General features: G+C 45.4%; 1 protein-coding gene across 9 annotated transcripts in view; it reads right to left on the minus strand.

Moving 5' to 3' along the window:
- Window positions 1–1,767: 1,767 nt before the first annotated feature.
- PHACTR1 (phosphatase and actin regulator 1) overlaps window positions 1,768–13,719 on the minus strand; it is a 430,831-nt gene continuing 418,879 nt past the window's right edge. For all 9 annotated transcript variants that reach the window (XM_074944870.1, XM_074944866.1, XM_074944872.1 and 6 more), the window contains 2 exons: window positions 11,838–11,914; window positions 1,768–6,643 (listed from right to left, as the gene is read on the minus strand). In XM_074944870.1, the coding sequence (XP_074800971.1) occupies window positions 6,628–6,643; window positions 11,838–11,914 (93 nt within the window). In that variant the 3' untranslated portion in view covers window positions 1,768–6,627. The remainder of the gene's footprint in view (window positions 6,644–11,837; window positions 11,915–13,719) is intronic.

A 13,719-nucleotide genomic window follows, 5' to 3' on the forward strand; every position in this document is an offset into this window, starting at 1 on the left:
GTTGATTAGAGCCAGCTAGACTACCTACAGCTGCCTTGTTTAATTTGTCATAGGGAGTGATGCATTGCAATGCCTGTCAGGTGTCCTGCTGCCCAGTGGAATTCACAGCCTTGAATTAGGTGCCTAACAATGGGATTCACAAAAGCCAGCAACAACTCCGACAAGAAAGGCTGAAAGAGCCTCACCCCAGAATATCCAGTAGGCTGAAAGGCAAAGGCACGCACCCGGGACACACAGTTTCAAGTCCCTGCTCCAAACCCAGCAGCATGGGGATTTGAAAATGGGTGTCCCACATCCCAGGTGAGTGTCCCAGCTACTGCGCTATTGGGTATTGTCGTACACGTGCCAGCCAGCCTGCCCCATGAATTCCTGATCTGGTCACCCTTGCTCTCTTTTGTGCTGGTGAGGCATGCTCTGAGAATGCCTATTGGATCAGGCCCTGCAGGCAAGACTGGCAGGGAAACACCTAGCTTGAGAATCCCACCAGGTCCTTAAGCATCCCGCTACAATGCCAAGAAGCTTGGCATCATCAGGACTTAGGTAGTTTTGTGTATGCCCACAGGTGGAAACTGCGGCGACTAAGGGAGTTTACTAGCGGACATTTAGGTGCCTAGAGGGTTAGGCAGCAACTGAGCAGGGACTTTAAGAATCTCAGGGGCACAAAGTGGTGGTTCAGCACCTAAATACCTTTGTGGATTTTATCCTTGATGGTTTTAGCCCAGCTCTCTGGAGACACTAGTTCACATCACAAATTACTACCCTGGACTGAATGGGCATGGCAGGGGTGTTACCTTCACATCTGTGTAGAGAAGAATATTAATAGTGGAGTGTCAGGAAGCTTGTAGTTCAGCACCTCAAGCTGTTCTGCCTTCATGGATAGGAAATTTCACTCTGCAGTGCTGTCAAGCTGGCAACCTTTATAAAGAATGAAGGCACTTGGAGAAAAGAAAAAAGAGGAGCAGAAACCCTTTGTTTGCAAGAGCCTGAATGAGTATTTCTCTTCCCATGGCTTTTGCTAAATTGTAATGAGCCTTTGCTGCTGCTCCTGCTTGCGCTTGTCTGATCAATATCTGCTCTAATACTATCCACCAAACTTCTGTGCCTTGAGATTTCCAGAACAAGGAGACCACTACAGATGTGACTCCTGTAATGGGCACTCGAAGGACAGCAAAAACCACAAAATTCACATGCTGAGCGGGATTTTTCTGCAGTGAAGACCAGTGTTTACTAGATTAGTGTTTGGGACAATTGTAGCTGCAGAGTGAACAGCCAATCTCCTTCAGTCATCTTTGCTGAGCCTTCCCAAAGATACATGGTGACAGGTTTCACCCAGAGAGGTTTCCCAGAGATGGTGGGCTAGATCCTCAGCTGCTATAAATTGGCATTGCTCCACTGAAGTCAGTAGTGCCATGCCAATTTACACCAGGTGAGGATCCGTCATCCTGATTACATTCATTTTCCCCTTACAGGCTAATACTGTGAGGTATTGAGTGCTTACAACCCCCAGCAGGGCTGGTATCTTAAAGCACTTTTTTTTTTTTTTTGGCAATATCTGACAAAGAATATAACAGGAGGTGAATAAAATACACAAGACCAGGAAAGGTTTTTTTTAAAATGATTTTTTTTTTGAAAGAAACTGCATACATCAGAGACAAACAATAATTTAAATACCATGCAGTTTCAGTATGTACAAAATCTAGGACAGAGATCCAGTTTACTTTTTCTTCTAGTTATTTACACTGTTTTCATACAGTTATAATCTGTTAAATTACAATACTGGAAGAGCACATGATTGACAGTCACCACATTCACTCCTATACAAAGACAAACTATGTACATACACTTGGATATCAGCTGGAAAATGCAACTGGTTCTGGAGTATGTGAGACGCATGGAAAAGCAGTTAATGTACCCTTCACGTACTTTGTTTTTATAGACGTGTGATACTAAATTAGAGCTGGGTGAGCAGTGGGGAAGATCATTTGTAACCATTTCTGTTGGCCAAGTTTTATCCTTTACTTCCATGGATATTTGTACAAAGTGGGTTTATCTGCACGAACATTGGGGAATGGATGTTCTGCGTGTCATAACCCTATTTGCATGTGAACCTGGGTATTTGTCTGTGAATGCAAGTATTTGCTGGTCATTTTTGGAAGTGCTCTCCTCCTGTTTATAAAGTTTCAGCTGTCCAGTCGGCATGCAGAAGCAGTAAAATGTTATTCAGGTGACCAATCACACCTGATGAAGAGAGGATAGTCAATGACAAAGTGAAGTGCTTGCATGTAACCCAGAGGCTGAAACCTCTCAAGGTTCATTGAATAACTACAAATAAATAAATTAGTAAAAATAGAAGCCTATTCTTCTTCTTCTTCACTATTTTTCCTGGTAACGCGTCCTAGGCACCAGATGCACAAAGATGGTACAGGCCCTGCCCCAAAGAATTTATATCCTGAAACCTACTCAGATCTGAAATGAATAATGCACAGTACATTGTTCACTATGAATAGTTCACCCAGCTCTATTCTACACTATTTCTGACCTGGAGGTGAAGGAATAGACGTTACCATCACTTCTCAGTAGTTTGTGTCACTTTCTCAAACTAAATTATTAAATTATCTCAAGCAAAACATTTAGTTAAAAGTTTTATGATTATTTTTACCACAACTCCTTGTTTTTTCCCCTTCAATTTTCCACTAATGTTTCCATAAGTTCTCGAGCAGATGTTGCATCACACTTTGTAAGTATTAACACCATTGATTCATTAGATTATTACCGAGATATTTTCTTTTTCACCACTGGCATTTTTTCCTCCACATAGTTTTTAGCAATCAGTGATGAGTAGATGAAAATTTTGCTCTCACCAACCTAGTTTTGTTTCTTTAAACCAGGTAACGTGAAGTGCGTGCTATTATAAATTATAAATCCTTCTCCTACAAATGGAACTCATTGCTGATAACAACGGTAAGTAGAAAAATTATCTGCTTTATTATTAGCTCTACTTGGCCAATTTTTTTTTTAAAAAAAGCTCACTCCTTGTTCCAGATGGAATCCCAAGTACAGTAACACAGTGGACGTGGCTGTAGCAGAGTATTTGATGGGAAAAGCATTTGCACCTCTGCAGAAAATACAGATTTAAAAAAAAAAAAAGTCTGCTCTCATTTTGGTCTTAAACTTCCATGCCTGTCAGGTGGAGTGATGTAAGTAAACTGAGGGTACAATGCAGTGTTCAGTCACCAACAAGTCACCTTTCAGGAAGGTGCCTTGTCACTGCGTAACTCCTGCTAAACAGAAGAAATGCCAACCGTGCAGCATGGACTGATGCTGTTACGCTGGGCATTTCACCTGGATTCCTCCACAATCTGCTGTAGCTGCAGCTCATGAGAAATATGGCAGTTCCACTGAATACTGTTTCAGATCAGAGCGGAACTGCGGTGTCTTCTGCTAGACTGTCAGGCAAATGGAATAATACCTCAAGCGCCTTCCACACCTTGTCTCAGTGCAGAGCAAATCCTGAAAAAAACTTCCTGGGAGTTCAGTGGGATCTTATCTCCAGCCACAGGGTAGACTGTAATATTATGACCATACCCAGGGCCAGAACTCTACTGTAAACTAGAAAACCATTGAGCAGGGCCATTTCAGTCCGGCTGCCTGACTTGCAGGTGAACCGGGGGTTGTGGCATGGCCCTGACACACCAGGGACAGGTTGTATTGCTACAGTGGCATTTCCTGTGTTCGCTCCTCCACCAGCGGCTCAGTGTTGCCTGAGAAGTCTGCAGTGATAGCAACAGCTGGATGCCTATCCCCTTATCTCAGCCTCTTATTCCTCCTCTTTAACAAGAAACCCAAATCCACCCCTTCCTTAGTGCCTCCCACCAACACACAAGTTCTGAATACACTGATCTCCATCCTACTGCTTTCTCAGCCCTCCCATCTGACTCAACCTCAGACAACAAGGCAGAGAAGCAGCTGTGCGAGGTCATGTTCTGAATCCCGGGGCTTGCAGCTGTTTGAAGCAGCCATGTCTCTGGGCCATTTCATAATGCAATGTGCACATACAAATGCCAAGACCTTTGTTTTCTTCTTTCAAGCCATGTGTGAGAGTGAATTGAATAATGTGCACCCCTTTGTGATTTCAGGGAAAAAACCCTGCAGCAATACGTGCTAGGCGGATACCTGCTCTGCTGTTCTTGCACTGTGCTGATAATGTTGAACATTAGGTTCTCACTGCTGGTGAACTCTTGGCTGAGGAAGTGCATTGTACTTCCCCACTAACTTTATTTTGCAATATCCTGCAATCAAGCCACGGAGAACTGGTCACTGGCCGATCATATTTACATAGATGCCTCTGTCTGAGATAAATCTTCTTCTCCCAGAGTGTATTGGGATTATTATTTTCTTTTGACAAGTCCAGGTAAGTATATCCCGTGCGTGTGATGGGGATGCAGGAATCACCTTTATTTTTAGGCTATCGCGAAACCACTAAACAGTGCTAGGTAATAACTTCAAAGACCTATTTTGCCTCAAACAGAAATGAGGAAAAAGGGCAACAGTCAGTACTTTGGCTCCTGTGGGAATGGCTGAGGGTTTTCTTTCTTTTTAATGCCCTCCACCCTGTAACAGACATTCACTATTCCCCAAATGCTCACTCATAAGTCACAGGGGTGACCTCAGATGAGACTGAAACGCTTCCACTCTTCTCGGATACAGCCCAATCTTGGCAGGTGCTGACCAGCCTCAGTTCCTTAATGAAATCAATAGGCATCATTCTGTTGTAATTTACATGGGCTTTATACTAACGTAACTTCACTGAGTTACATGGGGTTGCAGCCGATTTACACCAGGGTAAGTGGGATGAGAAAGAGGTCCAAGAGGAGCTGAGCGCGCTCTGCACATAACTGGACACATAATATACACCTGTTAAAGCAACCTCAATCTGATGCTGGTCTGAAATCAGCGGAGGGGATGGGTATTGTATTACCAGGGCACTCCGGGGAAGAATGGGAGGAAGGGTGAGTGGTTGTGCGTGCAAGTGAACTCTTGCAAAGGATACCGTTGTCATAGAAAACACAGGCCTCCCTGCACAAACTTTCAAAAGGAAAACAACATTTGATATTATTCCACAGTCATGATCCAGAGCACTGCAACTTACAGTCATGTTACTTCAGCATTTTGGCCCCTTTATATCGAGTGTAGCAATATATTTTCTCATAAGGGATGGCATCACAGACATTTGTTCCCAGCTTGTTAGGTTTATACTGAATCAGGGCTGGATGCTGCAAGGGGCTGAACCCTCTGGTCCTGACCCGGCAAAGCACTTCAGCCTGTGCTTGACTTTAACGAAGCATCTGCATAATCTCGCTGGTTTCAAAGTGCATACTTAGTTAAAGTTAAGCACAGGCCGAAGTCCTTTGCTGGGTCAGGGCTAGAGTGATCACCCCCTTGCAGTGCTGAGCTGTAAGTGGCCATTTTAACAGTTAAAAGCATGCCAATATAAAAAAGCCTCGGGGTTTTTGCCTATTGCCTTGGTTCTAAATATGGCAGATAATTCTGAGCCATCCACAACAATACAGTAGTATATTATTGTTACACCAGGCCCACATTTTGCTACACCAGAACCGAGAAAAGATTATTCTCAATATGATTGAAGTGCAGGCCCTTACATGCCCAATCTGCCCTTTAAAAATCTCATACGTACAGAATAATACATATCCCATGGATACCTTATTGGAATCCAGACCTTTCACCTGATTCACTGCTGCCTTACAGTTGTGTGAACTGGAGGGCAAACACGGCTATTCTGATTTGAGTGTGTTCGACACGCCTTTACGATCACTAGGCACAGGTATAAATGGCTACACAAGGTCAAGGCGGTGCCTTTTGCTTGTTATTTACCAATATTATTGTTACTCAAGGTTTGTGGAGTCATAATTAGGTTTGGAAAACAAAAAATTGATTGAGTGAAACCAGCCTTCAGTAAGTAATGCTGTTCTTGTTCTTGTCAGCCAAAATGGTGATGATCAACCAGTCACAAACTCCTCCATGGAAAGTGAATTTCTTTGTACTCGGAAAGTGGGCAGGTCCTGAGAGCAGTTCTCCTCCCTCACTGTCCTTCTAAGGTGCTCCTAAACTGACAAGTGTTTGGACTAAAAGTGCTTTAACGTGGCTGCAGGCCTTTTGGAGACTTCACCCAGCACAGTCATTGCCAGAATAACACCAAGTGCCTCAGCTTTCTTTGGAGTCAGGTGACAGATACTTGCAAGGATGCGGGGTGACTGAAGACAGAATGGATGCATTACCAGCTGGGCTTGGACAAATATGATGAATCCACATGCCAGGAAGTCATAAACATAGATGCCAGCTCTTGGTATGATTCCCACCAGGGGTATTTTCTATTATCGAAGCTTGTGCCAGCAGATCTGATGATGTAGCAGTACCCATCACATGTAAGTACAATTTCCATTTTGCTTCTTCCCCCCTTATTTTCATTTATTTCTTTAATTTAATTATTTTAAAAAGGCAGTTCAGAAGATTTACATTGTACGTAACAGGAAGTGAATAATACCAGCACTTACGGTTCTTTTTAGTTAGGTTTTAAAGATGGCATAGTAGTCAAGTAGAATTGAACTGCTACGGCCTATGAAACCTAAAAGAGAAAGGATGAATGAAAAATGCAATACTTTGCAACAAGCTTGTTCTCACATAAGTATTATATGTCATCAAATAGGTGGCATTATTTAATGGTTTAGGGCAATGGCATTGGACACCAGGATTCCTGGGCTCTGTTTTCAGCTCAGCTATTGACTCACTATGTGACCTTGGAAAAGTAATTTAAACTTCCTGATTCCTCAATTTATCCATCTGAAAAAATGGGTTTAGCAACATTAACACTTACCAAACTCACTGAGTTGTTGTAAGGGCCTGATCCAAAGCCCACTGAAGTCAATTAGCGTTTTTGGATCAGAACTTTAGGACTGTTTACGCACCAATTATTCCAGAATAGCTATTCCAGAATAACTCCTCAGTGTGGACACTCTTATTTCAGAATAAAAGTGTCAACATGTAGTTATTCCAGAATACGAGTGTCGACATATAGCTATTCCAAAATAACTATTCCACTTTAAATTCAAGGCCTACCTTACTCCAGAATAATTTTCATGTGCAGGCAAGCCCTCAGATCTTCAAATAATAGACTTGACATAAATTCAAAGTATTATTAAGGCTATATTTTAGTCACTGGTATTTTTAGTAAAAGTCATGGTCAGGTCACGGGCAGTAAACAAAAATTCACGGCCCGTGACCTGTCCATGACTTGGGGCTTGTCTACACTTACATTTTATAGTGCTCTAACTTACTGGCTCAGGGGGGTGAAAAATCACCCCCCTGAGCGCAGCAAGTCTGAGTGCTTTAAAGCGCTAATGTAGACAGGCTCTGAGCGCTGGGAGCCACGCTTCCAGCGCTCGGAGCTAATCCCCTCATGAGCTAATCCACACTTGCACTTCAAAGTGCTACTGCGGGAGTGTTCCCGCGGCAGCGCTTTGAAGTTTCCAGTGTAGACATACCCTTGTACTATATACCCCTGACTAAATCTTGGGGGCGGGAGAGGGCCGTGGGTGCTGGGGGCGGGTGGCCCGGGACCCCTGCCGGTGCTGGTGGGGAGACAGTTGGAGAGGCTGGCAGGCTCCCTGTCTGGCTTTGTGCCTCCCTAGAAGTGGCAACATCCTCCTTCCTCAGCTCCTAGGCAGAGGTGTGGCCAGGCAGCTCTGCACACTGCCTCTGCCTCGAGTGCCGGCTCTGCAGCTCCAATTGGCTAGGAACCGTGGCCAATGGGAGCTGCGGGAGGTGTCTGCAGGCAGAGGCAGCATGCAGAGCTGCCTGGCCACCCCTCTTCCTAAGAGCTGAGGGATGTCGCTGCTTCTGGGGAGCTCCTTCCCCTCCCCCCGAGGTAAGTGCCCCTCAGAGCCCTCACCCCCTCCCGTGCCCCAACCCCCAGTCCTGAGCCCAAACCCAACACCCAAACTCCTGCTGCTGCTGGGGGCGCAGTGGCCTGAGACTGCCCCAGCAGTGGCCTGAGCAGCTCGGGCAGCCCCTGGGCCAGCCGCACCGGCCACGGCAGAAGTCCCGGAAAGTCATGAAATCCGTGAGTTCCATGACAAACTCGCTGCCTTAATTATTATTCATTAATGTTTAAGTTTAAAGAGACATTTGAAGTTAAATTTGCAGCTTCTCTGCAGAGGCTGTTTTGAAATGTGTCCAGAGGCTTTTGTTTCCAGCCATGTATGTTTGTTTTGTAAGTGTTGGTCTTTGACTCTATCATCAACTAAAGTATCCATTCCTCTAGAAGAGCAAAACTCATATCCTTTACCGAGCATATATGTCATTATCTTAATGACAAAAATAGATTGTTACCCTGCTAATGATTTTATAATGGTGACTTATCTGAGTTTAAGAGAATTATTCGCTTTCATGTAAATATGTTTCATTTATGTGGATATTTTTTGGTTAGACTAACAGCTCAGCAACCCCGTTGAACTTTAAATGAATCTTTCTCCAGGTTCAAGTATGCTGGGCTTAGCTTTCAGTGAGCCCAGGGCCAGATTTGACTGAATCAGAACCAACTTATGGATTCAAATGGAAATCAGACAAAATTCAAGAGACTTCAGATGAATGGTCTCCTCAAGATTTGGAAACAAAAGCAAAATTCTGGCTGCAAACCCACAGGAACCAAACTGAAAGAAAGCTCACGCAGACACGCCTGCAAACCAAAATTGCTAAGTTTTGCAGTGCTTCAGTGAGCTGCTGCTCACTGCCATTGTAGTTCTGTAGCGTAAAAACTTACTACAGCGATGGAAGGGGTTTTTCCACCGCTGTAGTAAATCCACCACCTCAAGCAGCAGTAGCTGGATAGTATAATCCTTCTGCTGATCTAGCTGTGTCTACACTGCGGGTTAGAAATTTTTCACAAACCTGAGCAATGTACCTAGGTGAACCTAAGTTTTAGGTGTAGATCAAGCCACATGCTTCTAGACTTAATGCCTGATCTGGTGAGTTGTTGAACGCTCAATGGAAGCTGACAGCGCTTAGCACCTGTTAGAACCGTAACCAGTTATAGGTATCTCACATCTGGAGGCTGAATTTAGCAGGACAAACTCAACCCTCGTGTAAATCCATTGAGAGGTCAAAAGATTAGGTCAGAGATGATTATGACCATTGTGTGCAAGTACTAAACTAGAACTGGCCTAAGATCTCATGATTCAAAGGCAGCTGCTTGTCTCTTGCAAATGACTGCCCTGCACCTTTAAGCGGGGGGTTGTTTGGCTGGCTGGCTGAGTGAAGGGAACAGTGCTTTATGGCTGGTGGGGTCAGCGTGGTTGCTGACTCATACCCTGGGAATGCAGGGTTTCAAAGGGGAAGCTCAGCTCCTTTTTACACAGACCAAGGCTGAAGCGACCCACCCTCCCTCCCTTTTAAGTGGTACTATACCAGGTTTGGTCAACACCTGTGGTGGGCATTACTCTAGCTGCTCCTTTTTTAGGGGGGCTGGGAAGGACTATTTCCCTTACCACCATATTGGCTTGGGTGCAGTTGGGGGTTTTTCCTCCTTCCCCACAGCGGGTTTCAGGAAGGGGTCTGTTCATGCATGGCATGACGGGAGGTAGGCTATATGTCACAACTCATTATTTAAGTGTATGGCGGATGTCCAGTGCAGGTACTCCATAGGGAAGGTATACAGTGACCAGATAAATGGCTTGGAAAATAACTTAAAAAGAGGTGTTCATTAAAGGAACGAATGGTAGGTGGTTGGGGACTCCTATGATTAGTACGGCAGGGAACCAATGCCCCATTTTAGCCCACCTTGGCCCTCCTATGAAGGGGTGTGTGGATGGTAAGGTCCCAGCAATGGATTTACTGGACGGACCTGGATGGAAAAAGAGGGGGAGCTGGTAAAAGCCCCTTGGGTAATTATGGAATAAACATGGGGTTACCTGCACTGTACACTGTTATCTACCATGTAGTCTCAGACATCTAATAAGAAAGTTGCGGCCTGATTAAACCCATATCAAATGTCTCCTGTCCTTCTTTCGGCATAACCAGACAACATATACGTACATTCTTATTTGTTATTATTTGACTCCTTTTTCCATGTCTTCAAATATGACAGTTAATGTGGTGCTAGCTGGTGGATCACTTCTACAAATGAATATGTTCATAAACTATGCACCACTTTTAACATGATTTTAATGTATTGTGACAAAGTTCCTGCTCTACCTTGGTGGGTCTTGCGCTTATTGGTGGATTTGCTCGCCTTGGAGCTTCACGGCAGCCCTCAGCTTGGCCGTTTTTCTGAATTCACAGTCCAGGTCGACTCCTCCTGTGTCTGACCAGGAGTTGGGAGGATTTGGGGGGAACCCGGGCCCGCCCTCTACTCCGGGTTCCAGCCCAGGGCCCTGTGGAATGCAGCTGCCTAGAGTGCCTCCTAGAACAGCTGTGCGACATCTACAACTCCCTGGGCTACTTCCCCATGGCCTCCTCCCAACACCTTCTTTATCCTCACCACAGGACCTTCCTCCTGGTGTCTGATAATGTTTGTACACCTCAGTCCTCCAACAGTCCGCATTCTCACTCTCAGCTCCTAGTGCCTCTTGCTCCCAGCTCCTCACACGCATACCACAAATGGAAGTGAGCTCCTTTTTAAAACCCAGGTGCCCTGATTAGCCTGCCTTAATTGATTCTAGCACCTTCTTGATTGGCTGCAGGTGTTCTAATCAGCCTGTCTTAATTGTCTCCAGAAGATTCCTGATTGTTCTGGAACCTTCCCTGTTACCTTACCCAGGGAAAAGGGACCTACTTAGCCTGGGGCTAATATATCTGCCTTCTATTACTCTCCTATAGCGATCCGGCCCGACCTTGTCACAGTATATAAATGTAAATGAAGATCCACATAATGCAAAATTAATTCAGCCATATGCTTTTCCAGGGCATTCCAAAAGTAATAATTGACAGAGACTTGCTTGAGACCTCTCTTTCTTGAAATGAATTCCTACAACTGTTATCTGAAAAAAAAAATCTATGAAAAATCAATGTAATTTAATTCAGTGTAGGACTTTACGAACCACAGAGAGCTTGATTTTCAGAGGTGCTGAGCACCTGCAGCTCTCACTGACTTCAGCTGGAATTCTAGGGATTTAACACCTCTGAAAATTACAGAATAGAAGCAGCATGGACAATGGTAAGGCAATGTGCCTCAGCCCTGAATTGTTAGGGATGAGCGTGTTAGTTCAGGCTCCTGGCTCATTCAGTCATCAGGCTTTTCTGTCCACACGGCCTACAAGGATATTAACTGGTGCCAGTTATAATGCTGAGTTTGAGATTTTCTCCTAAATTGCCTATGGAAAGAACTGAAACACAGGGATTAATAATAGAATAACCTGAGTATGCTATACGATTTGTGTTCACATTGCAGTGCATTAGCATCCTACAGTGTATGAGCTCTGAAACTGGAAATGCTGTTATACCCTTTCTGCTTTCCTTTTCCTTCTGGACACCAACACCATTTATTTTAGATACCAGAACAGTGAAATGCAAAATGACCAGCATGCTACACAAGCAAAATAAAAAAAGAGATTAAATATTGTTACAGAGATGACGCACAACTGCATATAAGCCTGTAATCTTGACGGGCATATCTCTTGAGTGGTGGGTTGATTGTGAATGCTGTTTGTGTGTGGCTACATATTTGGTGTGTGCATGTTTGGGAAAAGAGGATGTCTATATGTTTTGGAAATCAGCACTATCAATTGTTAATCTTAAAACAAACGAACAGAAAAGTCTCATCCAACCTTGTTAGATGCTTGCTTAATTCATGAACCTCCATTTCAGTGCTTTTAAATTCGTTGAGCTCTTTTCGAATGGCTGCCTGCAAATGACAAAGAAACAAGTAAATATGCAAATAAAAGATCAAAATAAGCTCACTTTTTATTCAAAATGGTATATTTGATTAACAAACATGAAAGAGGCCATAAACGATGTTCTCGCAGGTAGAAGAGAAAGCATATACAAGGCTCTTTAAAATATTTCTTAAAAAAAGAGAGATAAACCCGATCTAAAAATCACAGGAAGGCAAGAGCAGAAGAATGTTTCAGTGAGCTGTACCTATTAGAAGGAGAGGTTCTTTGTAAACAATGCTGACATAGGTCCTAGTTCTGGTCCCTCAAATAAATACCCCACAATGGGTGCACATATATGTTGCAAAAGCAAAATTAACAAAAAGCCATGTGGAACAGACGAGTGGCTGCCAAACTTGGACCATGCCTGACCATAAGGGAGAGAGCACCAGAGCTGAGTGCCTTTCACACAGAATGCCCTGCTGCTTATCCCTATTAAGTCAACCTCTGGGAGAGACAGCAAGACCATTCCAGTCAAACAGAACTGCTGCAGCAGGGCATATAAATAAGAGATGCCAGCAGGGCCGTCCCTAGCCATTTTGGTGCCCTATGCAGCCCCCGCCCCCCACGGGGGGGGGGGCTGTGTGGGGCCCCAGGCCTCCACGATAGGGGGGCTGGCCCCAGGCCTCTGCAAGGGGGGAGGGGGAGGAGCTTGGGGGGCAGAGGGGAAACCGCCCCCCAGCACTCACTGGCGGAGCGGAGTGGGCTGGGGCTGGGTTGCTCCACTTCCTGCCACCCGGTGAGAGTGGGGTAGGCCAGCCCCCACACTCATGAGACAGCGGGAAGAGGAGTGACCGGGCCCCAGCCCACTCCACTCTGCTCTCCTGGCTCCCAGCCTTGGAGCTCGGGGGGGGGCAGGGGAAATCGCCCCCCAGCACTCACCGGTGGCGCGGAGTGGGCTGGGGCCAGGTTGCTCCACTTACTGCCGCTAAGTGTGGGCCCGACCGCTGCTGGAGTCCTCAGGGGGGTGGGGGTGGGACTGGGGCGGAGCAAGGGCTTTGGGGAAGGGGTGGAGTGGGGGCAGGGCTGGGGCGGAGCAGGGCGGGGGCCATGTGAAAGAGGTGGAGCAGGGGCTGGAGCAGCACGCAGCTGCGTAGGGCACCCCAAATTTCCTGGTGCCCTACGCAGCTGCGTACTTTGCGTTTGTATAGGAATGGCCCTGGATGCCAGAACGCTGAATTACAGCACCCACAGCAGACTGGAAGCCAGTGCAGGGCAAAAAGCATGAGTGCCAATTGCTCACATTGGCCTGTTGCTTAACAGGCAGATGGCCACATTCTGCACTAGCAGAAAATTCAGAGTGATCTGCAAGGGTGGTCCCACGTAGAGCACATAGCAGTTTCCAGAGTAGGAGTGCCAAAGGCATGGGCAACGGTGGCACAAGGAAACATTTTCAAAAGTTCCTAAATCCCACTGACTTTCAATGACGCTTGATGATCCCGGAGCCCAACACATCTTACAGTTTGGATTGCTTCATTATTTATTTAAAACAATATTCTTTCTGCAAAAAGAACTTCTAGCAGGAGATAGCACTAAGCAAAGTACAGAAATAGCACCAAATCCTAAAATAGCTAGAGTAACTGGATAGTATTTCACCCAAATCACTAAAGTCTCAATCCTGCAACTTCCGTGGGTCAGGACTGGGCCCAGATTGAAGAATGTCTAGCCTCCAAGCAGTCTCACAGACATTAAGGTCAGAAGGGACCATTACGATCATCTAGTCCGACCTCCCGCACAACGCAGGCCACAGAATCTCACCCACCCACTCCTGCGATAA

Source organism: Natator depressus, chromosome 2 (genome assembly GCF_965152275.1).
Source record: "Natator depressus isolate rNatDep1 chromosome 2, rNatDep2.hap1, whole genome shotgun sequence".
Taxonomy (NCBI): Eukaryota; Metazoa; Chordata; order Testudines; family Cheloniidae; genus Natator; species Natator depressus.